General features: G+C 39.1%; 1 protein-coding gene across 1 annotated transcript; it reads left to right on the forward strand.

Annotated features, from left to right (window-relative positions):
- Positions 1–9,946: 9,946 nt before the first annotated feature.
- LOC308387310 (putative nuclease HARBI1) lies at positions 9,947–11,277 on the forward strand (the record flags this gene model as incomplete). The annotated part of the gene is made up of 4 exons (XM_080867254.1): positions 9,947–10,602; positions 10,679–10,791; positions 10,877–10,988; positions 11,069–11,277. Exons 1-4 carry the CDS (start codon positions 10,170–10,172, stop codon positions 11,275–11,277), a joined length of 867 nt encoding a protein of 288 aa, XP_080723380.1. The 5' UTR covers positions 9,947–10,169.
- Between the last annotated feature and the right edge of the window lie 15,058 nt (positions 11,278–26,335).

Genomic DNA, 26,335 nt, shown 5'->3' on the forward strand with positions numbered 1-26,335 from the left:
ATAAAACGCCTCCAACCGTCCATAGTTTGATATTTGAAGCTGTTGGTAACTGAGGAAAATGAAAAGGCTTTTCATTGATGGGATAGATGGGGCTGGTGGTGGTGGTGGTGGTGGTGGTGGGTGGGTGGGTGGGGGGGGGGGGGGGGGGGGGTATAAGAGTAAGGCACCTGAGGCCTGAGATAATATGATGATAAACAGTCCCGAAGGAAAAACCCTTTCCGCCCAGTCATTTCTGGATGTAAAAAAATACAATTAAACCTACATTGAAATGAAAAAGCATACATAACGCACTCTGTATCCTGCCTAACTTCTCTAGATAGCGGTCACATGTTTGCTTGTTTTCTCAACAAGTACACAAAGAACAAGGTGTGACTCCCTCGTGCGTCAGTACCATTCATTGAACACGCGCACTATTCTCTGCATCCCTTTGAAACACAAATCCATTTCTGATTACATGTCCACCAATTTAATGAGTCATGTTTCTGAAGGGCACGTAAAGTTGACTAATTTTCATCCTCCAATCAGAGGAGATGGGCTTTGCTTTTGATTGTTTTTGAGTATGGCTGATACACGAGAATTACGGACCTGAGCAAACTAGGACAAAATCAAATCTAGATAACTGCAGCACAGGCAAAAGTGCACACACACATATACACAAACACACACACCTTTTCTCAGAGATACAAACGTGGCTTTATTTTTACAGTCAATTGGCTGGCATTGTCCTTAGTAAAGAGTTATATTTCTTAAACAGAATCAATCATGTTACGAGACAATTAGAAGCCCAGACAAAAACGCACTTTTCTTGTTTGTTACTCTGTCCCTCTTTGTCACTGTGCTTCTCTGCCATTGCCTTTCTATTCAGGGAACATTTTAGAGGCAAAACACCCTGCAAGTCATACTCCAAAGTCAAAGATCTATAAACAGAGAACAGTGTCACCTGGTGGTTTATTCTCAATTTATTAAAAACAGTGCGTGGTGAATAATTGATACACGACAATACCCATTGCTGGACTGACTCACTTTGGTTATTTTAGCTGTTAAATTAGATATATCTTTAAAGCCTTTACAGCCAGATTTATGACCCGGGATCATGATCCGGAAATAGTGGAAGTGTCACATTAAAGCCTTGACATTTCTATTTTGTCACGAACAAATTCTGATTATTTAGATAGGTGTTAATATAATGGTCATTTGGATAGTTTGTGTATTTTCATAACAGTATTTCTAAAAAGGTTTTATAAAACACTTAAGTGTTTTTTTCTACAACATTCACAGAAAATCCCATCATGCATTAATCCTTACTTGGATTCACAAGGTTGTAAATGCAGAACACATTTGAATGTTTGAACCAATCAACTCAGGAACAATTTCAAGAATTGAGACTTGGACAATCTTTTCTTCTTTTGTGTTATCATGTGGTTGCCATGGTGTTTGTCTTTTGGAGCAGACCAACAGATTCATTTTAGTATCTCAGTCACATCCTCATTTTTTTTTTTAAGTTCTCCTCCTCCCTTTCCTTATCGCTCACCTCTTCAGAAGCACATGCAGTATGAACACCAACTGCTGTTTGCATGACAAGGCTGATAAGGAAAGATACTGTTCAGAGTTTCAGACCATGATATTAAATTGCCCTTTTCAGTGGTTTGCCGTTTTTCACAGTTGTGTGACTCTGTGAGACAGTGTACGTGATTTCTGAAGTTAAGCCCACCATGGACCTGATAATTACATAAATTTGTGTTTTTATTTATTTTTTCAGCATGTCTCAAGTACATGGATGCACACTTAAACCCACACACGTGTACGCCTGTGGTGTCAAGGTTTTATGAAGCATCAAGTGCCTTGCTTCATTGGGCAGATGGTCCCCAGAAAACTGTAAGACTGAAATCCCAAAGGTCAACTGCACTATGCATAAACAGACATGAACCACTGGCCCGGATGTTTTCAGCGCACGCGAGGCAGCTCACAGATAAACATAAATCAGAAACGGTGCCAGTCAGAACTTTTAAGCCTTTGAGCACCATCTGGTTCTGAGCCTATCCAAGAGGAGCAAATCCCACCAGGTTAGGAAGGACAGGAGGATGAACAAGAAAGGGAGAGATGTATGAGCACGCATGGATGGATGTGTGTGGATGGCGAGTAAAAATTACAGCAGGAATGAAATGTGAAACGTACTCAAAGTAAGAAAGTAAAACATAGTCATTTTTATACTGAGCCATTATTACAACCATTTTCAGGCTGAAGCAAAGTGGATAAATGAATGGATGAACAATTAAAGTCAGAACTTCCCCAAATGACGCATTACTGGGGGAAACACATTATTATGTTGTTTAAATACTTCAATGTGAAGGCTTCAGTCTCTAAAATGAAATAAAAAAAACAATAAAAAGCCTCAATACACTGCCCAAGACACTGGAAAAGACTCAAGGAAAATAAATATTATGCTTTTTGCAAGTGTAAATACAGTCAGCAGCATAAAGACTAACCAGCCAGAAGGAAATATACTGGAAGGGACAATAAAAATTTCAATACCAGCAACAAGCAGCTGAGCCATGATGCCGCAGTGACTTTTATCTTGGACTGCTATTATAGCACAAAGAGAACTCATGGCAAGCTACAAATTCATTGATTACTTCAAAGATCTGAATAAGTGCATCACCCACCAACAACAACACCTGGAGGAACAGTCAGTAATGCAACTGTTTACTACACTTGCATGACCTACATTTTTGTGAGTGCAACAACAAATAAATGAAATTTATTTATTGACCTCTTTTTCTGATACAACTTTATGTTGAAGTGATTTACTTTAGCAGTAAAGCATGATAGAACTTAATTGTATGTTGCTATATGATTTATGAACTATACTTACAGGATGCATAACTACAAATTACGTTTAAAAGGGGGAAAAAATTCCAGATTCGAAACATAAAGCCTCAGTGGCTACAGTAGTTGCTTCATCCATGAATATATAGAGGGAAATAGTGAAGCAAAAAATAAATAAAATGTGTGGCTTCATAGTGGAGGAAAACTCATGTGATTGAAATTCATGATCCTACGCCATTAAGCCACTAAATCTCACTCTCTCTGGAGAATTTCTTGCTCTTGATATGGCTTTATCTCCACGGCCTGAATCAAATATGTCATCAACTGTTTTCTAAATCATGAAATCAAAGTTAAAAGGAGGCGCAAGTCTAGTTTTCTCCCAGGATACTTGAATTATAGTAGCTGAAAGGTTGCTATGGATTTTTTGCCAAATCATGATAAATATATAAACTTACTACTGCTTCCTAATGCAGAACAGCCTTGTTAAAAGGACCCATTATACCATGTTAATCATCAATGTAAACTTACCTATTGATGCAAAAGAACAAAAGTCATTTTCTGTACTTCAGAAAACATTACCTAGATAGGTTGGGAACAACAGCAAAAGAAAGCCAATAGCTGTACGCTAATTAGTGACTATTGTACTGTTGAAACCTATCCACAATTTCATTATATCAAGTCCCACAACCACTGCAGTTCACTTCCTGTTCTACTACTGCTGATTTTCACTGGCAAAATCAGCAGTATGTAAACCATAAGAAAAAAAGGAAGCTACTCCTTTAACACTTTGTCAGACCTTTTCAGCAATTATACCCAGATCTTTATGCATTTAGATCCATCTCAGGCAAATAAATACATGCTTAATTGGTTTGAAATTAAATGTTTGAGTTAGATGTTTGAGAAATTAGATGTTTGAGAATTTTCCACTTTTTACTTGAAACAGACCTAGGTTTTTTTTCATTGTTCATACAGAACATCAAGATCCCCTCAGTCAACATTGCTGTACTGAGTTTAGTTTGATCAGTAGGTATAATTCGGCCTATTAGTCTATTTCCATACTTGCATACATGTATAAATATGATATACAATTAATTATAACAGTTGGTTTATTTTGCTTTGTTTTTCCAAAATAAAAGACTTACTTCCAGTGCAACATCATCTACTTCAAACTCCACCACTCATTTTTGTGCTATGTGAGAATTCTCTGAATCATATGCTATGTGGCTTTCAGGAGTTTCTTTAGCAATGGTATAAATAGTAATACACAGTAGATGATTACTTTGATAAAACTGCCTGTGCAGGCTAACAATTTTTATGAGTCTCCTGAGACCTATTATCTTGCTGTAATTACTATTGAAAAGACTAAGGGAACTATTTGTCCCTTTGGTAAGTATTAATCATACTTCTTCATGCCTGTGGGCTGCACAGCTCTGCTGCTTGATAAATTGTATCACTGAAAAAGTGGGACTTTACCACTGAATAGAGATAATACATTACTTTTTGCACTCAGGTTCATCCATGAGCTCATCCCCATCTTGAATCATTGTGTCAGGGCTCTGTGTGCAGGCGGATGGAGAGGAGGATCCAAATGTGAGACTCTGAGACTCTGGAATTGAATTGAGACTGAATTGAAACTCAAAAACCTCAGCTTTATTGCTGGTACGAAAACAAAACATGAAGTGAACATGGAATATGGAGAACCGAAACACACAGGCATAATCTGATGGTACAACGCGACACTGACACAGAGAAACACAGGGCTTAAATACACAGACGGCAGTAATCAAGGGATGAGAGACAGGAGGGGAACACACCTGGGAGAAATCACAGCTGACGAGACAGGGGAAACGTAAACTGAGCACACTCACATACGACACAGACCTTCACAATAAAACAGGAAACTCAGACACATGGAACCAGACAAGACATTGAACTAAACAGACAGATTCACAAACAGACGGGGTGACACCATAGACAGACAGATACAGACGCAGACCGAATATAACACGTAGAACTCAAACAATAATAATAATTATGATAATAAATTGGAAAATGATAATAATAAACTTAAAGCGCTGGGTCACCGACCCAGGACCATGACACATTGTTATTGTTACTCATTGATTAAAAATTGCGATGTGTGGGCCATGAACTTTTCAGCTTCCGAAGTGGGTTGAGACAGAAAAACTTTGAACTACTGCCACAGACAAATTTTTAAAAAATTGTTCTTGAAAACCAACTTGTGAGTTACACAACTAAGAGACACCAACAGTGAAGCTCAGTCACCAGTTTAGGATTAGAAATCATTAAGTTCTGGTTATAGTTATAGATACTGAATATTTAGAGAGACACTAAGCTATTCAAGGCTTTAAAGACGATGTAGGTGGATGTAGCCGTTTTCTGTAATTGCCTCTTTATGTGGCAGAATCATTTTCATAGTCTTGAATTGAGCAAGCACTCATTATTAGGCCACATGTTGTATTAAATATTGGTGTTTGCATATGTATATTTGTCAAGGACAAAGAAAGGAGACCTTTTGATGTTTGTCTTGTTATTGCTCTGTGTGTGATTGTGTGGTGTTTGTGTTGTTCTATAACTGAGTAACACATGAAACTGGCAAAAGAGAGCGGCAGAAAAAGAAAAAAAGGATTTTGCACATTTTAACATTCGGCAGCAGCCCTCGGTTGGCACCTTCAAATATTTGCACGAACAGGGCTGTTGGTGCACTCTTCTCTGTGTGCATTTATCTGTGACTCCAATCGTCTTCCTGTGTGTTTGTCTAACAGTGTGCGCTCACCCACACTTGTAGTGATCTGCACTGGAGCCAACAAGCAGGCATTCTCACTGCACCCAGCATTTGTCTATTGAGGTCAGCTGTCCTCGTAACCTACCAACGCTGCAAATGCAGCAAATAGAACCTGACGCTGGTAAGTAGTCCTCCCCACACTTTGTGCAGGTGCCCTGTAATCAGCTGTCCTGGCTTTTAAATGGGGCTGACTGTTCAAGCACTTTAAAATACACAGGGCAACAGAATTCCAATTGCTTTTTTGATCTATGTGTGGCTGGCAATAACAATCCAGTTTCATTGATTATCATCCTCTTTTTGTGGTTTTGTTCCTTCAGTACATGCACATAAGGTTGGCAGGTTATTAATATGAACGACTCAAGAAACCCTTCAATGTACTAAAAGAGATCCGTTTTCATCACAGCTACATAAAAAAAGACCGGAAATTCAAAACCTATTTTCTCAGCTGCCAAGGCATAAGTAAAAGACATCTGTTTGTGTCAAACAGGTGGCAGTGATCCTTTGAGCCACTCACCATCGTCTTTAGAAAAAGCTTACTGTATGCTCTATGGCACAGTCTCACGCTTGAATCAGATTGATTGTGTCATAGTCAATGTCATGCCCAGTTTCCCTTTCTAGACACAGGAGTTTTCACTTTGAGGCTAGCTGAAAGGAAATGCCCACACATTTTAGCCCTTTTTGAATGGTTGTCAGTTGTACTGCATCAGGGGTGAAATTGTCTAACATGACATCAAAACAACATGACAAAAAGGGCCAAAGACTAAACATGTCCTGCTCTGTCATATAGACTTAATACTTTACCATCACTGCTCTCCTGCTTCTCTTGTTTTTAGTTAAATTCTCTTCTGGGTCTTTGTATTAATGTCCTAAAGGATGTACCCGTTTATGCTAAATCATTGTATATCAGTTAAATCACATCCACATTTCATCCACTGAGAATGGATAAAACTGTTTTTTATCATCTCCCTAAATGAGAGCTTACAAGATTCATATTTACTCAAAATATTTAGTCAATAGTATTGTTTTCACACTATGAAAAGAATTAAGAAAAAAAGCCTTTATGAAATGCTGAGACAGTTGTACCCACCAACCCCCCCCCCCCCCCCCCCTTTTTTTTTTAATAAAAAAGTGTGGTGGTCCCTTATTAAATTGTAATCCCATGACCTACTGACCTGAACTGTATGTTTTGTGCTGACTTCCTTCTATGTACAGTATGTAGTAAAGTAGCAGAGTAAAACATGTTTAAAATACACAAAGATACAATTAATTACTTTCCTTTCAAATTGCAAAACTGACTTAACAAAGTAGTGCTTTTTTTTCACTTTTCTGTCCGCTTTAGGCAGTGCGTGAATAATGCAGTGGATAATAATTTCCATAGTTTATACTTAATTTTTATCATTATAATTGTGATGAACTGTGTGATCCAAATGATCACTTAAATTGTCCTTGCGTAATTGTTATTTGTGTGAGTGTTGATATGGATCAGAAAGTCTTTAATGCTTTTTAATGCTAAGAATCATCTTTGGAAGCTGCAGAATACAAATAAGGTCATTTTAAATCATTTGGATGCATAATTTCACTTAATCTTACCATTATTGCAAGGCAGCTATTTTGCTTACTAGTAATTTTGTTGTTTTGTGTTACTGCACTTATAATTTTGAGCCCCGAGAGCAAAGAACGGTGCACATCAACAGACATCTTCAAAAAGATGCCGAAAATTCTGGGAGTCATTTTTAAGTTATTGCAAAACAAATTTTCTTTAGCTCATTTTCACTGCAGTCTACCTCTGTATATCACTGTCAGCTGCACTGACACTCTACAAGCAGGTTGCTCAAAGTGGCACCATTGGAACATTTATGTAGCCCTTAAACATAAGAAGTAAGCTGTACAGTTAATGCACATGTCATACTATAGCATTGGAGAATGACTGAGCACAAGGTTAAACATTCCTAACATCAACAAGTACACCTGGTGTCATAAAGGTTCAGAGCCACCCAACTGAAACACCCAAACTGTTTGATGTGTGGATTTTACATATGCATCCATATCCATACATATGCAATAATACTAAGTGCAATAATCCTTTCTGTCATCGTTGTATTTTTACTCAGTTGTATATAGTATTTGTATTCTATTTTTATCTTATTGTATATTTATTTTATTTTATTCTACTGTATATAGTATTTTATTTTATTCTATTCTGTACAGTTGTGTACTGTATTTATTCTTATTGTATTCTAATTTTTGCCTCATAACTTTTGCACTGTCCACTTCCTGCTGTGACAAAACAAATTTCCCACGTGTGGGACTAATAAAGGTTATCTTATCTTATCTTATCTTTACACATGGAGGAAAACAAGTTTTGGGAAGCTTTGATTATTCCTTACCTGCACGTTTGTGAGTGACCAAATTATATAAGAATAAATAGAAGAATAAAAAGAACTTGTGCATACATTCATACAACGCATGTGGTTGATGATGTGCATCATACATTGCCTTTTTACATTTCTATTTCTCATCCATAAGAATTGCTGATATGAGGAATCACATCCCTGCAGCCAGCAATGGTGCTTCTGTGAGCAGCTGGTCTCTTTCAAGAAAACAGATATGGGCTCAAAATGTGGTCATAAATATTTTGTACTTGTAAAAAAGATTTGTATGTGTAAAAAGAATTTGTGTGTGCGTAAAAAAGATTTGTATGTGTAAAAAAGATTTGTGTGTGCGTAAAAAAGATTTGTGTGTGCGTAAAAAAGATTTGTGTGTGGACTTAGAAAAAACCCCCTGCAAGTTACAAGTACGGATTTTGACCCTATTTTTCTTCCTTTCATCTGATTGGTCAATGTCATGTCAATCACAAATGTAACAATCCAATCAGAGAACAGATGGGTTTGGCTGTCGGAGGGGCGCTTTTTTGAACTGCAGGTCCTTGAAGGGTGATACAGTTTGAAGCTGGAGGATCGCTATATAAATATCCGATAGCAGCTAGGTCCCCTAACTTTCAGTATCTGTTGAAAGGAAAAAGTTGTGGTATATCAGTGATTAGAAATACCATTATTACTTTAGGATTAGTTTAACACAAAGTCAGGGCTGACCCAGGACCATGGCTGTGAGTCACAGTGGAGGCATAAAAGTCCTTTCACATCGGACGCAGGATGTGCTGCTAATGCTAACTGCTAACTAAAAGCAAAGGATCCAGAATTTGTTGCGCTGGCTGCTGGGCTCTGTGGGTTTTTGCAGCAGCTCTACCTGTACTAGATGCACCTGCTCCTTGTCTTTTCTATCTCTGACTTTATGTCCTCTACAAGAGTTTGTTTTTTTTGCTGGTTCTTCAAATGTTCAATAAAAACATGTATGCTAATTCATAACGAAGAAAGCTTTGTAATGAAGACTGTCATTTCCAAAACACTGCCCGCCCCCGCCCCGCGGTCCGCAGCGCTGTTGAAAAGGCTGTGGAAGTCCCTGTATTAAACACGTAGTCCTGTGACACAAAAATCACCAAACTCGGACGACCACAGACTGTTTTCCTTCGTGGTGATGAAGGAAAACGCTGGGTTGGCATGTAAAAGGGCATTTATTCCCTTCAAAGACCTGCAGTTCAAAAAAAGCGCCCCTCCGACAGCCAAACCCATCTGTTCTCTGATTGGATTGTTACACATTACATCACCAATCAGATGAAAGGAAGAAAAATAGGGTCAAAATTCGTAGTTGTAACTTGCAGGGGTTTTTTGGCTAAGTCCACACACAAATCTTTTTTACACACACACAAATCTTTTTTACGCACACACAAATCTTTTTTACACATACAAATCTTTTTTACGCACACACAAATTATTTTTACACATACAAATCTTTTTTACGCACACACAAATCTTTTTTACACATACAAATCTTTTTTTACGCACACACAAATCTTTTTTACACATACAAATCTTTTTTACAAGTACAAAATATTTATGACCACATTTTGAGCCCATAAACAGACACACATACACACTTACAAGCACACAGATACATGTGCATGTTTACAGATGCACACACCCACCCACACACACCATGACAGTAGTATTTTATTAAGTGCCATACTCTTGTCGATCCTACGTGCTGCACAATAATATTCAACATTTAGTATTTACTGTTATATTCACATAGATCAACGCGATGATGTTGTTCATATCTATGATCTTTCAACTGACAGACATGCAAAACACTTATTTACTCTCAGTACAGTCAAAGTGCATGACTAACCCATCATATCATATGAGGTGTACTCTGTAATAAAAGACTGTTGTATTTTTTTAACACTTTGGCCAGGGCCCTGTTTCAGGAAGCCGGTTTAGTGGAAAAACTGAGTAAGTATACCCTGAGTTAACGAAAACTCTGGGTTTTCGGTTTCACAAAGCGAGTTCAGCTGCAGCCTGAGTGAGTCACTATGACGACACACTCCGTGAAGCTAACCTGCCCCCTAGCAGGTTTACTACAACTAACCCTGACTGTCTCCGCCCCTTTGTCGGAAACCTGACAGTAGGAAGTGTCGGACATGGCGTGCCCCTTCCTTGAAGAGCCAGTAGATCGTGAAGCCCAAATTCTCCGCAGAGCTCTCCGCCGGGAGAGAGTGATCAGAGCGCGTTTGGACATTTTATCATTTCCTGATGATTTTCTGTGCGAACGTTACCGTTTCTCAGCACAATCTATAAGTTATTTGAATAACATCCTCAGGCCATATATTACGCATGTGACACATCGCGGACATGCTCTCAGTTCATTGCATATTATTTGTATTGCACTTCGGTTTCTTGCAAACGGGAGCTTTCTGTATAATATTGGTGACGCTGAGCACGTTTCCAAGGCTACCGTCTGTCGGGCAGTCAGGAATGTTACAGTTGCACTGAAACGTCTCCTGTACTCGTCTGTGGTGTTCCCCGGTCATAGACCCACAAGATTTATCAAAGAGGGATGCCACAAAATTGCAGGTATCAGGATGAACAAAACTTAATTTATGATGTGGTGATACTTGGACTACTACTTAAATTGCACATTTATTTTCAGGGTTCCCAGGCGTGATTGGCTGTACAGATGGCACTCACATTCCAATCATTGCTCCTTCAGTAAATGAAGGAGACTATGTGAACAGGAAGTCTTTCCACAGCATTAATGTACAGGTACATAGTTCCCTGTAGCATGTCAAACTAACAAATTATTTCATTATAGTAATGGATGCTAATTTGTGTTCTCTGCACTGTGAAGATCATATGTGATGCTGCCAACATTATCACAAATGTGGAAGCCAAGTGGCCAGGCTCTGTCCATGACTCACAAATATTCCGTGAATGTACACTGAGCACAAAATTTGGACATGGTGAGTTGAGAATACTTTAAAATATATAAAGACCAATTGCTTCAGGGACATTTGAACTGAAGTGTATCCTTCTGTCTTAGGAGAGTTCACTGGCTACTTGCTTGGTGATAGGGGGTATCCATGTTTACCCTATTTGCTTACCCCTTACCCTGACCCTGAACCGGGCCCACAGCAGCGATATAATCTGGCTAATTGCAGGACAAGAGCCAGAATTGAAATGACTATCGGAATGCTTAAGGCCCGGTTCCAGTGCCTGCAGACTCAGGGTCACCCCAGAAAGGGCATGTGACATTATTGTGGCATGTGTGATTCTTCACAACATTGCCACAATTAGAGGAGAACACTGTCCTTCTGAACCAAACATCAGCAGTGATCCAAACCATGAACATCCTGACCCTCCCACGGACATACAAGATGGAAGAGCAGTCAGAGACACCATATGTCACAATCATTTCCTTTGACCCATCACCTCAACATGTTGAAAGAAGAATAAACAGATTTTTTGTTCAACTGGCTTTATTGGTCGCCTGTGTTTCCTGTACACAAAGTATTAAAAGATGTAAACCTCATAAAGTGTCTCTGTTGCTTCCTCCTCTGTAACAGCTGTCAATGTTTCTTCATTATTTTCCTGTAGTAAAGAAATAAACAACATTGCTGTTCTACTGTAAACTCATATAATCTGTGGAGTATTACTCACAACTGCATGTTGGTCTGGCTCAACAGGAGGCTGCACCAGATGCAGTACACCATCACCATCAACTGATAGAATATGAGGTTTATACAGGTCACTTATAACTTACAAGGGACCAAATGGCAATTAACAAACATACCAAGCACCTTACACTTCATTGTCATTATGCTCTCAAAGACAACCAAGGCTGAGGGAAGGCAAAATCAGTCGGAAAATAACTTCACTACAAAATAATTCATTATGGTAAAGAGTTTATCAAATGAATGTGTCGCACTGCAAAGGTGACTGTGAAGAAAGGATGTATGCACATCATGTATTATTTTGAATTTACCCCTTATGTAGGCACTTGTGTCTTGCGGGGTTATTGCCTCAGAGGATGTCCCCGCAGAGATGCCTTCGGCCACAGGGCGCCCACTGTTTTGGCTGAGGGCCAACTGCTCAGCCTCTGTGAGTGGTGGTGGTGGAGGACCCCCACCTGTTTTTCGGGCCTCCGCTTTTTTTCTGTTGGCTATAACGGGCCACATTTGAGCATACAGAGTAAGCAAATATGTACTTGTAATGTGCTCAGATAATTTCAATAAGTGCTTACAGAAAGAAAATTAATGTAGCCTCTAACTGCAATTGATTTACATGGGACAAACAGACCAAGCACTATGGCTCATAATACAATTACACCTTACCTGTTTGGACTATATTTTTATATTTCATTTTTACTTGCTGCCAGGCACGTTTGGGGCCTGTTGGGTTGCACCTGCGCTCACATCACATCACAAAATAAAATGTATAAAATAACAAATAAAATAACATATGATAAAATAACGTGTTAAATGGGTGGAAATCCCTCGATCAATGTTTAAATTAACACTCACGCATTGACTCTGTCGGCTATGTTTTGCCATGCATGCTTTTGCAGCTGTGGCTGTGTTACTTTTTTCCGCGGAATTTGCATGTTATCGGCATATGCTGCCATCAGAATTTCGGCCTCAAGCGCTGTGAAATACATTGACCGCGCCTTCTTTCCCTCCGTCTCCATGGTGACTCGCTTAATCTGTGCTCCGCTTATCAGGGCTTTATGTATCCTCGTCCGCGCGCTTCACTTGGGGTTAAAGCAACTCCGCGTTGACTGAACTAATTGTTATCAGCCTTTCTGAAACGGAATATTCCGAGTTGGACAGTTCGGGGTTACTCAACCGTGAGTGTCGTTTTTCACTCTGAGTTTTCCAAACCGGCTTCCTGAAACAGGGCCCGGGTCTCAGTTCATTCTATCATGGTCCTCGGTCTTCAATCCAGTGTTTAGAGTTTTGTTGTGGACTCCTGATTTTTTTTCTTTTGCTTTAAGAAATTATTTAAGTTCAAGCTTTGTACTGATTAGCAGTGTTGGGCAAGTTACTTTGAAAAAGTAATTAATTATAGTTACTAGTTACTTCTTCAAAAAAAGTAACTGAGTTAGTAACTGAGTTACAATATTCTAAAAGTAATTAATTACTTGAAAAGTAACTATTGCGTTATAAAAAAATGTTTAACCCTCTGGGGTCCAGGGTATAATTGGCCTTTATTAACTACTTTTGATTTTCCCTCTACATTTCACCTTTAAAACTATTTCCTTTGCCTTGTTTGGTATCATCCTTTTCAGCACAACCTCACGTGTCTGAATTTACAGTTATGTTTTCATTTTGACATACTGTATTAACACAATTGATCTAACATCAGACAAAAAACATAAAATCCGAGTAAAAAAGGTTATATTTTTTGCTGTAACAACCACAAACATGTTTATTGAATCATAGTTCATAACTTTAAATGCAAATATAAATTGTCAATTTTAAAATCCTATGTACAAGTTTTGCAAACAACAAAGTTATTTGCAGCCATTTACCTTTTACCTTTTTTTAAAATAACCATTTCAAACTATTTATATAACAATCAGCTGTTCTGCATTCAGTAAGATGCCACATAAATTATTTGTGCCACTCCAAAAAAATAATTTCTGTCCACTATAAAGGAGAACATCACAGCCTGATACCTGCAGGTCTGACAGCAGCAGGTGTATCACTGCTCCTGTTTTCATTCAGCAGTCGCCTCATTGTTTTGACACACAACACAAAACTATCCACAACACTACACACAAACTACACAAGACAACACATTAACTGCACACTCCAAACACGCTAAACTTCACAAATCTCTCACATCTCAAAACTCGCTCTCTCTCTTTTTCTGCTGTCTTCCTGTCTCTCACTCTCTCTCCGTCATGCCTAAAACTTCCCTGTCTTCCTAAACAACCAAATGTCATGTTACCACATCATTTTTTTTGATTGGTCGACATGGTGCATTTTTCCACCAACACGAAAGGGCTGCTTTTGTTTTGTTTTTTTTGTTTTTTTGGTCATAAGCAGAGAGTGCTTGCTAGCACTGTCCTTGGACGTTAAATGTGACGAAACTATTGAGGAAAAAACGCCGCGTATATATTGTCTATCATGACTCTGGTTTTACATGGCCTATCAACACAATTTGAAAAACTGGTATATATCAGCTTATTGCTTTGTAATCTTGAAGTAGTCATGTGATTGGCTTACCACGACTACTTTGTTCTTCCTCAGTCAAACAGCAGCACACATGCGATTGTTTTGCTCCAGGTGTTGTGCCAAAAAGTGATCGTCTGCCAGCAAATGATTGCCGTCCGCGGGAGCGCTTAAAGCTGTAGCACCCAGATTACTTATGTAGACAGCTACTTCCATGCAACTGATATAAGAAGCGGTAAGGTGAAGACAGCTTCAACCGTCTGTTTGTTAAAAAATAGTAACGCGACCGCACCGCATTTTCTTGTTAGTAACGGTAACGGCGTTGTAACGATGGGAATAGTAATTAGTTAGATTACTCGTTACTGAAAAAAGTAATGCTGTTACTTGTAATGCTGTTATTCCCATCACTGCTCATTAGTCCTGAATTTAGTTCTTCCTCTACACTTCTAGAGTGGCTTCTCCTGTCTATCCTTCTCTATGCTAGTCCACTAAAGTTGTCCCATTTCATGACAATTACGGTGACTGGAAACAAAGTTCCACGGTGCCACAGGCTCAGAGATGTAAAAAGACAAATCTATTAATGGGTTTTACAGCTTAATAGGCATGAAAACAACACGTACAAACCTTTAACTGCTTGTAAATGAATGTAAAGTAATATAATCCAACTGTAAGCAGTGATACAATATAACCCTGAATTCCCTTTACTTCATTTAATACATCTGGAGGCCCACAAACGTTGGAAAAAATGATAACAAATACTATGGATGACAACATGGAAAAGAATTTACAACAGCACTATGCTAAAACAACATTTTTTGCATCTGGTATTCTTCTGTCAAGTTCCGCAAGTGATTTATAGATTTTTACTTAATGATTTATGCACAAGCATACACAGCAGTTCATGGCAATGTTATGCTTCTCTAGCGACCTCATTGCCGTTTGTCACTATGGCTCTCTACAATGATTTTAAGAGACAGCTTTATGCTCCTTGTATCAGTATAGGATTGTAATACACTTGAATCTGAGATTGCAATCTTCAGTGCTCCGCAATACATAAACAATTTAATTCATGAACTGTGTTTGGGGTTTTTTAAGTCTAAAATTATTCTGTACTCTGGAAATCTACAGGCTGTTCATGTGTACTATAAATCTTCTATTAAATGTATCATAAACTGAAATCCAAAGTGTCTCTGAATGCTGACAGGGGGAAAGCTCCCAATTCTTTTCTCCCACCTCCTGACCTCTTTCTCTTTCTCAACCAAACACACAGACATACAGAAGCACAGTCATGCTATGTTCACATCTTACTACATCTAAGGATAATTCAATTTTAAACCTTGCACATCACTGAACTGAACTTTTATTACAACAGACAGGACACTGCTGGAATTAACTGCTCCAGCCAGTCATGTTGCAAGAACATAGCAGCCAGAGTAAGATGACATAAAGAATGGAAGGAGAAAAATTAAAAAGACTGCTAAACAGGACTATGGTCTCATATGTTACCCACTTCCAACATCAGCATGAAACACAAAGCTGTGAGTAAAACTACATATACAGACGTCAACTATTATACAAAAGTGCCTGGTATAATAATGCTAGATGAGGATTAGTCTATTATAGTTTACTTGGGAGTTGGGGGCTTTGATAACTGGAGATGCTCAGCTCTACTAAATTTAGTTTCTGCCTACAGTCATATTTTTTAAATAAGCTGAAATCCACAAACTACAGATAACAATGACAATACCTTATGATAAGTGAATAAATAATTTAGGAGAAATAAACTTTTAACCTGCTAATCACATGAACTAAGAAGAACACATCATTAAACATTTTTGATAAAACATGCTTGGTAACTAACTAAAAAATCTTGCTTGACACCACCAAGTATTCAGAACTCTGACTTGCCCTTCACACAAATAACTGAGGAAAGACTTATAAAGAAAAGGCTAATGCTGAGTTTTTAGCAAGTACTTCAGTAGTTTTTTTGCTGACAGAAGATGTCTTCAAAACAAAAATAAATGATGAGTGATCATTTTATTTTAGGTACATTTCAAAACACTCAAGGTCACATTACACAGAATGTTAAAAGCAATAAGAATTAAAAAAAAAACAAAAAAAAAACTATCAAGTCAGCAGCCAGGTTAAAAAGAAAGTGAAGAGAGAGTGTCAGTGTCACAGATGTCTGGTGGGAGGAAATTGCAGAGGCAAGTAGTGGAGCTCTAGACCAGATGCCTTCCCTCTCCACAGATGACTACCACAGCCTCCTGCAGAAGATTGCAGTACTGGAGACAAAAATTCATCGCTTAGAAGTAAACGTGGAGGTAAATGGACTGTGTGGAAATGAAACAACCTTGCCTTTGATTCAAAACAATGGCGATGAGCAAGCTAGTACACAGCTAAGGAGCACAGATAACATGACCAAGAAAGTAGACTCTGTGCATTATTATAAATCCTCAAGTGATAATCCCCCCTTAGACTGTCTTGGTGCAAAACCAAGACATAAATCATGTCTCCTGGAAGGGGGAGGACGTATCACAGGCAGGGCACAGCGAGCTGAAATCTCTGAAACCGACTGGCCTTCACTTCCTACGAGACAGAGAAGCTCTTCTACCCCTGTATACGGGAGGAAACAGGACTGGACAACCGTGAATAGGAAGGTTAACAACAAACCTCCAAAACAACTGAATGTGAAACTGCAGAACAGATTTGCTCCACTATCAAAGGACCCTGGATCTATATCGGACAACCATCCATCTAAAAGCAGCGAAATAAGGTCTGAAAATCTGTTGAAAAGTGAAAGGCCACAGGGAAAGCTAAAGGCTAGGCCTGAAACTCTGATTGTGGGTGACTCTGCCGTAAAGGATGTACAAAGGATGTGCGGTAAGAACACTAAAGTCCTCTGCTTTCCTAACGATATGGTCAACAACCTGAAGGAGAGAATTCTTCAAATTGCAGATGAATATCCAACTGTGACAAACATTGTTCTGCATACAGGGTCAAACGATGTGTCCAAACAACAGTCGGAGGTTCTGAAACGGGACTTTACTGGATTATTAAATACTGTAAACTCTCTGAATGCAGCTGTATTCATCAGTGGACCTGTACCGCCGGTCAGAGGAGGAGACGAGAGATTCAGCAGGTTGTTTACACTGAATAAATGGCTTATATCAGCATGTGCTGACCACTCAGTGCGCTTTATCGACAACTTTAATATTTTTTGGGAACGCAGGCATCTGTTCAAAGCAAATGGATTTAATTTTAACAAGTCAGGGGTGAAACTGTTCACCTCCAACTTGTTTTATTCCATACGTCATCCATCCGTGCTTGGTGCCAAGGCTGAGATAAACGAGGAGTTATCTCATAAAGAGGAACAAACAGTACTCCAAGAACAGACAAAGCCCAGCAGAAACCTTGAGGAGGAGCTCCATTTGCCCCCACCCGGGAAGAGCCTCAGAAAGGAGAGACATCCATGGCATCTGAGGAAGAGCCTCAGAAAGGAGAGACATCTAAGGCAAGAAGAGGGGTCCCTATTTGCCTCCAACTCTCTCAACAACACCAACGACCAGGACAAGGGACCACGACCTTCCCCAGTCCCCCAAACCCCTGACAGGCCATCACCCTCCTCCCCCTCCCTTTCTCCCTCCTCCCCACACCTGAAATTCACTGAGGAGATGATGGAGCGGGTCAATGCTGGGCTCAGATCTACCCCCTGTCCCAATCCCTTTTTGTCCCCCATAAACCCCCCACCAGAGGTTCGCCATCGAGCCCCACCCTCAACAGAGCAATCGAAGTCACATTGCCCAGCCTCGCCCCCCTTAGTTCCTCTTCATGCCCTGTCTCCGCAGTCTGATTCGTGATGTGTGAAGGGTCCGGGCTGTGAGGATTATGGCAGTGATGACTTTTCCCAGGAGAAGCTGGGACCCTGTTTACTAGAAGGTTTTAAAATTTCTGTACTTTTAGGTGACAGGAGACATGTGGCCTGGTCAAAACACAGAGAGCTGCACTCTAAAAGATCTTTAAACATAGTAAACATACCTTGTGTGCCACAGACTGCTCCCAAACACGAGGGGACAAGTAATACCTCTAAAACACTTAAGTTGGCTTTATTAAACATTAGATCTCTAGCTGGGAAAACATTTTTAATTAATGATTTAATCACTGAGCACAGCCTTGATTTTATGTTTTTAACTGAAACTTGGTTGGACCAAAGTAACAGTGGAGCTGTTCTCATCGAGACGACCCCTCCTAACTACAGTTTTATCAGTGAGGTCAGGGCGAGCAGGAGAGGAGGAGGGGTTGCTGTCTTATTTAATGAATCATTTCAATGTAAGCAGCTATCTCCTGGAAGTTTTCAGTCTTTTGAATATGTGGCTTTACAGCTGAAGGCCCCATCCAAAGTTGTGTTTCTTAATGTTTACAGGCCTCCCAAATACTGCACAGACTTTTTTAATGACCTCAGTGAACTGCTGTCTGTGATCTGTGTTGATTTTGACTGTGTAATTATTGCTGGGGATTTTAACATTCATGTGGACAACCCTCAGGACAAAGGGACTAAAGACCTGAGTAACACTCTGGGCAACTTTGGGCTGACTCAGCATGTAACAGAGGCCACACATAATAGAGGACACACTCTTGACCTACTGATCTCCAAAGGCCTGAGCATTTCAAACGTTACTGTGTCTGATGTGGGCCTGTCTGATCATTACTGTGTTTTCTTTGAAAGTAAAATCTCAGCCCACACAAATATATCAACAACAGTGATCACAAAACGGTGTATAACTGAACACAGTAGTGCAATTTTTAACCAGGTCTTCCCATTAACACCTGACCTGCCCAGAGGGTCAGTCAATGAGCTCGTCAATAGCTTCAATGCTAACATGTTAAATGTAATGGACACTATTGCTCCCATTAAGGTGAAGGTTATCTCTGGAAGGAAAAAGTCTCCATGGAGAAACTCCACACTGGTGAAAAATGAAAAAAGAGAGTGTAGGAAAGCTGAGCGCAGATGGAGAAAAACAAACCTCCAGGTTCATTATGACATTTATAAAGAGAAACTTCACAATTATAATTTACAACTTGAGGAATGCAAGGAGGTCCTACTTCTCTGACATCATCACTAAAAACAGCCATAATGCTTGGGTCTTATTTTCTACAGTTGACAGGCTAACAAACCCTCCTGTGTCAGTGGCAGCTGAACTTCATTCGACCATGGCCTGCAATGACTTTGCCAAATTCTTCACTGAAAGAATCCAAAAAATTAGACAAGCAATTGGTACATCAACAGCAGATCCAGGATATGTACTGTGTCCACCAAAAAACTGTTTAAACACCATGAAACAGTTTCAACCTATTAACAGCAAAGACCTGGAGGACATCTTAGGTCAACTGAACTCCTCCTCCTGCTGTTTAGATGTCCTGCCAACAAGTTTTTTCAAAAAGGTCTCAAAGACTTTAGAGTCAGACCTGTTACAGATCGTCAACTTTTCTTTATTAGAATAGAATAGAATAGAATAGAATAGAATAGAATTCAACTTTATTGTCATTGCACATGCACAGGTACAGGGCAACGAAATGCAGTTTGCATCCATCCAGAAGTGCTTTAGTGATATAGATATATTACAATATATATTAGCAATAATATAGATATGTGAGTATATTACAGAAATGGGTCTATTATGGTATGTTATAATGTACACGGTATGAAGTATGTTGTGAATATTCTATAACTATAAGTATGTACAGGCTGTAGTGAGTACAAGCTATGTACAGGATATGAACAGGATATAAATATGAAAAACTATACAGAATATGAAATAAATAACTTTACAGAATCTGGGATATACAGCTATACAGAAATGGGAACTATGCAAGTTGTAAACAGTTGTAGGATTAAAGATTATCGAATGTACAGAATGATTATTTACACAGAGCTATACAGTAGTGCAGTTAAGATAAGTGAGGGTGTAGGTAGTTTCTACAGAGGCTATATAAAGTGCTAGTGGTTGTGAGTGGTGGTTCAGTCCATGTTATTATTGTGTGTTTGAGGGTACAGTTGTCCATTGTGGGTGTGTGTATGTTCAGTCCATGAGTTTAACGTGGGTAAGATGTCAGGAGTCTGACAGCTGTGGGGAAGAAGCTGTTCCGGTACCTGGTGTGTTTCCAGAATCACTAAAAACTGCTGTAATCAAACCTATACTGAAAAAGGACAATCTTGACAAGACACAAATGAACAACTACAGGCCGATCTCAAATCTCCCGTTTTTAAGTAAGATCATTGAAAAAGCAGTTTCTCAACAGCTCAGTTACTTCTTAAAACAGAATAATTGCTACGATGCCTTCCAGTCAGGTTTTAGACAGAACCACAGCACTGAAACCGCTCTGACCAAAGTGTTTAATGACATATGTCTGAATACAGACAGTGGAAAAATGTCAGTCCTAGTTTTACTGGATCTCAGTGCAGCATTTGATACAGTTGACCACAACATATTACTCAAACGACTGGAGAACTGGACAGGTCTTTCAGGAACTGTACTAAACTGGTTCAAAACATACGTAGAAAACAGGAAATACTTTGTATCAATAGGTAACTTCACATCTGAGCAGACAAGTATCACATGTAGAGTTCCCCAAGGTTCCATCTTGGGACCCCTTCTGTTTAACATCTACATGCTCCCACTGGCACAGATTATAAACAACAACAAAATAAACTATCACAGCTATGCAGATGACACACAAATATATATCACAATGTCACCAGGAGACCGAGGCCCTGTACAGGCTCTTGGTAAATGCATTGAGGAAATCAATGACTGGTTGTGCCACAATTTTCTCCAGCTAAACAAAAACAAAACTGAGGTAATAGTCTTTGGCGCCAAAGAAAAACGATTACAGGTCACCAGAGAACTTCAATCTATACATCTAAAAACCACAAACCAGGCGAGAAATTTGGGTGTAGTGATGGATGCAGACCTAAACTTAGAAAAACACATTAAGACAATAACAAAGTCAGCTTACTATCACCTCAAGAATATATCAAGGATAAAAGATCTGATGTCTCAACAGGACCTGGAAAAACTAGTCCATGCATTCATCTTTAGTAGGCTTGATTACTGTAACAGCATCTTTACAGGTCTACCTAAAAAATCAGTCAGACAACTACAGCTCATTCAGAACTCTGCTGCTCGAGTCCTCACTAAGACCAAAAAAGTGGACCACATCAGTCCAGCTCTGAGGTCCTTACACTGGCTGCCTGTCCGTCAGAGGATAGACTTTAAAGTTCTGATGCTGGCCTATAAAGCTCTGAATGGTTTAGGACCAAAATACATCAATGACCTCCTGACCCAGTATGAACCATCCAGATCCCTCAGGTCATCTGGATCCGGTCTTTTATCAGTTCCCAGAGTCAGAACCAGACACGGAGAAGCTGCATTCAGCTTTTATGCTCCTTATATCTGGAACAAACTCCCAGAAAGCCTCATGTCAGCTGAAACACTCAGTTTATTTAAATCCAGGTTGAAGACTCACCTGTTCTCAGCTGCATTTGAATAAAGCACCAAATCCACACTTTAAGCTTAAATTTCAAAACTTACATTTAACTACTGATTTTATCTACTGTTCTGATTTTATCTGTTTTGATTTTATATACTGTTGTTTGTTTGTTTGTTTGTTTGTTTGTTTGTTTGTTTGTTAATTAGTTAGTTAGTTTATTTGCTTGTTTTAATCAATTTTAAATCATGCTTTTTATTTGTTCTTGCTTCTAATGTCTCTGTAAAGCACTTTGAATCACCTTGTTGTTGAATTGTGCTATACAAATAAACTTGCCTTGCCTTGCCTTGCCTAGACCAGGAGTGTCAAACATAAGGCCGGGGGGGGGGGGGTCAGAATCAGCCGGACAAAGACTCCAATGGAATTATACAAAGGAGGGCATAGATTTTGGTCTTTTAACTGTATTTTCACAGGTTTTACAGCCTTTAGCAGTAGGAACTGTCTAGGAATCAAACTTAAACATGGGCGACCGTGGCTCAGGGGGTTGGGAATCGCATCTGTAACCGGAAGGTCGCCGGTTCAATCCCTGGGCCCTCTGTCCTGGTCGTTGTGTCCTTGGGCAAGACACTTTACCCTACTTGCCTACTGGTGTTGGCCAGAGGGGCCGATGGCGCGATATGGCAGCCTCGCTTCTGTCAGTCTGCCCCAGGGCAGCTGTGGCTACAACCGTAGCTTGCCTCCACCAGTGTATGAATGTGAGAGTGAATGAATAGTGGTATTGTAAAGCGCTTTGGGTGCCTAGAAAAGCGCTATATAAATCCAATCCATTATTATTATTATTAAATAAAAGACTTGTGCTATTACCACTTGCCTCTGGCACCTCACATGGCATTGTTTTGCTCTTCACATGAATTTAACTTAATTTAATCTAATTAATTTCAAAATTAATCTATTTTTTTAATATAGACACTGTTCTCTTCTATTCTTGTAGATTTCTACAGCTCTATCTTTAATGTAGTTCACTTGCTAATGCAAACCAAAAGGAACAATGCATGAAAGATGTGATGTGAAATGTTATAAACACTGATAACTGCCTGCAAATTTATATGTTCTAGTTAAAATAAATATCATTGCAAAATTCAAAACCATGGTTTGCTAGCTGTTAGGACATTTGTGTCATTAAACATATGGACTTGTTATGGTTAAAAGAAACTCCTTATCCAGACTCTGTGGGTATGTGACTATCAGCTGTGTGTGCTTCAGCTCTCATTGGGACTGTTTGAGCTACAGAAACGCGGTGTCAGAATTAAATGTACAGTAGCTATAGACAAGGTGCAACTATCCTTGTCTTTTGTAAGTAGAGGTCATTCACTTGTTGTCCGCTGTTATTAGCTAAACCTTATGTTTAGTATTGTTCCAAAAGTGAGCTGAAATCAACTAGCAAGCAGGTTCTTTGGCATACTAACACTGAGTAGGCTCACAGATCATACGTATTTGAGGGTTCTTTTTCTACACATTACATTTAAGATTCATTTCCCTTTTCAGGTCAATTAAAATGCACTCAGAAGGACAGAATTGCATTATACACATGTACATATATATGCATGACAATACACCTTTAGTGAATTAAGTTTTTTTGCTTGCAGTTTCCATTTCCATCTAATGCCATATAATTATTCAGAGGCTTTCCTGCATGCCCCATGTGCTCTTGTGCATTTGAGCGATTCAGAGAATAAATGATGGTATCAAATCACTTTGCAACAAGTAATACATTTAAATCAATCCTAACCTATTTGCAGGCCTGTGCATTATTCATAGCTGCAACCATTTTCAGTCTCTTGTGGAGGTACCACTTGGTTTTGCAGTAGATGTGCAATTGGTTTTGACATTTGTTTGCAGGTGTACGTGTGGAGTGTCTGAGTCTGTAGAGGGAGTTTAAATGGTTGTTCGTGTTTGAGCAGCTTTACAAAAACCTCACATGATAGAGAAAAAAAACACATTGTTGTTCCTGAATAGAGCATTACTGCATGGTTTCCACTTGGATTCAAAATTACTTTGCAGCAGAGCCATTGAACACTTCATAATGAAATAAAGCTTGTCGGCTAAATGAGAACAGCTTTCCAGATTTCCCTGCATCTTCCCATACCAAGAAACACAGTCACCACCTAATATTAATTAATTTATTCACTTGGTTTTTGAAAAGAGAATTTGTATTAACATAACAACGAGAACTTTCATTTACAAAGCAGATACTAAGAATACCAGAATAAACCCAAAGTCATTACTCTGTAATCAGAGGCTCTCTCAATCTGAGTTGCAGCTAATTTCACCATCATCAAGAGGAAATCAGTGAATCCCTGCTGCTAGCTCACTCATTGCTTTGGACAAATGTCAGCTAATTGCTAAATGCCATGTATATCAGTAAGTCTATTTCAGTCTTCATTTGAAAAATATTGTCTCAGTTTTACTAACTCGAGAATTCATAAGACTATGCAGACTGACAACAGAGCTTTAAGTGGCTCATATAAAACGAATAACTACAGCTAATAAAACTAAATGCCCTTTGTGTCATGTTGAGAGCAATTTTAAAATGATTCAGAATGTATATTCTGTGCATAGGGTCTTTACAATAATTACTGTGACAGAATAAAACTATAAAACTTCACTTTGAGTGCTAAGTTTTAAACCGCTTACATTTTCAGTGTGGGAAGACGTAAAGTTCTAACTCACAGAAGTTTTCACTACATTCCAAATGATTTCAGTTTCATTTATTGATCATCAAAAGTCCTTACAAGTTCAAAGAGAATTCATTTGTTGGGTTAAAAGGAAAACAAAATATAGAAAAGAAGACAAAAAGAAAGATGGTATAAAAACAGTGTACCTTCAGAAAGGTTTAGAAATGTGCTTTAAATATCACCACAGAAAATAAGTCCTATTAATAGCGCACTCAGTGTGCTTTGACCTTCTTTCCCATTTATGTTCTTGTGGGTTTTAAACGTTTACGCTATCCAGCCTCCCAAATGTAAAGGCAGTAAAAGCTTCCCTTAGATGAAATAAAATGTCATAGACTATAAACCTGTATAAACTAAGAGCCACTAAGTCACAATGGTATGGCATACCATTCCAAAGGAAGCTGTGGGAAATTTCACATTACAGATGATTAATCCATCTTAGTCTCAACAATAAAATTGAGAATACAATGCAAAAACAAATAACATTTAAAAAAAAGTTATTCAGGACTTCAGAAACATTTTCTGTCTATAGGGACATACATAGTCCAAACATAAAAAACACACACAGATCTTGATCATTAGCCAATACTGTGTGAGCTGTACCCATGAAGGCTGGGAGCCTGTATGCCAGAGCAGTTTATTACCACTTTAGCTACTGAATGTGCTGACACTGACATGGAGGCTCCAAAGAGGGTTTCATTATCCCAACACTTCAGGGCAGCCTCCCTGAGCCAAATTTGCATTACTGCTATAGAACCTAGTGGATGACTGCAAAAATGTCCTTAGCAAAGTTATGCATAGCTATAGATATAATGTACGTAACAGCCCACTCCATTTTATAATTGCTAGTTCTGCTGCCTCCACTTGTTTCTGTTTTTCAGACACAGGCCTGCCATACCTGTTTCCCAACAGCAAATCATTCACTCAGCACAGATAGTGAATGTTTCCCTTTATTTACTGTCAGATTATCTCAGCAGTTTGTTGCGCTTTCTAGTATTTTCTTGTCTCTCATTTGGACCCCTGACATTTTTAGAGCACTCCGTCAGATTTGCTTGTTGAAATCTTTGGGCTGTTTTCAGATTGTGTCCCTTTAGTTAACTGTTTGCTTCCTGAACCATGTACCTGTGTTTGCCCCAAGCTTTGACCATTGGACATTGATTGCATCTGAATGTACTGTTTGATTCAGCCATTACAATATATCTTGCCAGCTATAGCAAATCCTGAACATACACTCTGCAGCCACTTTATTAGATAAACCTTGCTGATGGTGGGCTGGACCTCCATTTTGCCTTCAGGACTGCTGTAATTCTTGTTCACATAGTTTAAACAAGGTGCTGGAAACGTTTGGAGATTTTTATTCATATTGATATGATAGCATTGCATAGATTCTGCAGATTTCAAGATTGCAAAATAATGACGCAAATTGCAATTCCGACACATCCTACGGTGCTCTATTGGAATGAAATATGGTGACCATGGAGGCCACTGAATATAATGAACTCATTTTCATGTTCGTTTGCATGTTATGCTCTTTGAAGCAACCGTCAGAAGATGGGTTCAGTGGGATCAACATGATCAGCAACAATATTTGGGTAGGCTATGGAATTTAAATAATTCTCTATTAGTACTAAGTGCCCCAAAGTGTGTCAAGAAAATGTTCCACCACCATCACCAGCAGCCTGAACCACTGATACAAGGCAGGATGGATGCTTTGATGTTGTTTATGCAAAACCTGACCCCGTACCACTCAAATCCTGCAGGAGAAATCAAGACTCGTCTGAACAGGAAAAGTTTTTTCCAGTCTTCTATTGCCCAATTTTGGTGCAGTCTGGCCAGTCTCGCCAGTTGACCTCTGGTATCAACAAGAAAGTCCCAGTATATCACCAGTTTGTCAAATGTTTAGGTGTAGATGAA

The sequence above is a fragment of the Rhamphochromis sp. 'chilingali' genome (genome assembly GCF_963969265.1).
Source record: "Rhamphochromis sp. 'chilingali' genome assembly, chromosome: 19".
NCBI lineage: Eukaryota > Metazoa > Chordata > Actinopteri > Cichliformes > Cichlidae > Rhamphochromis > Rhamphochromis sp. 'chilingali'.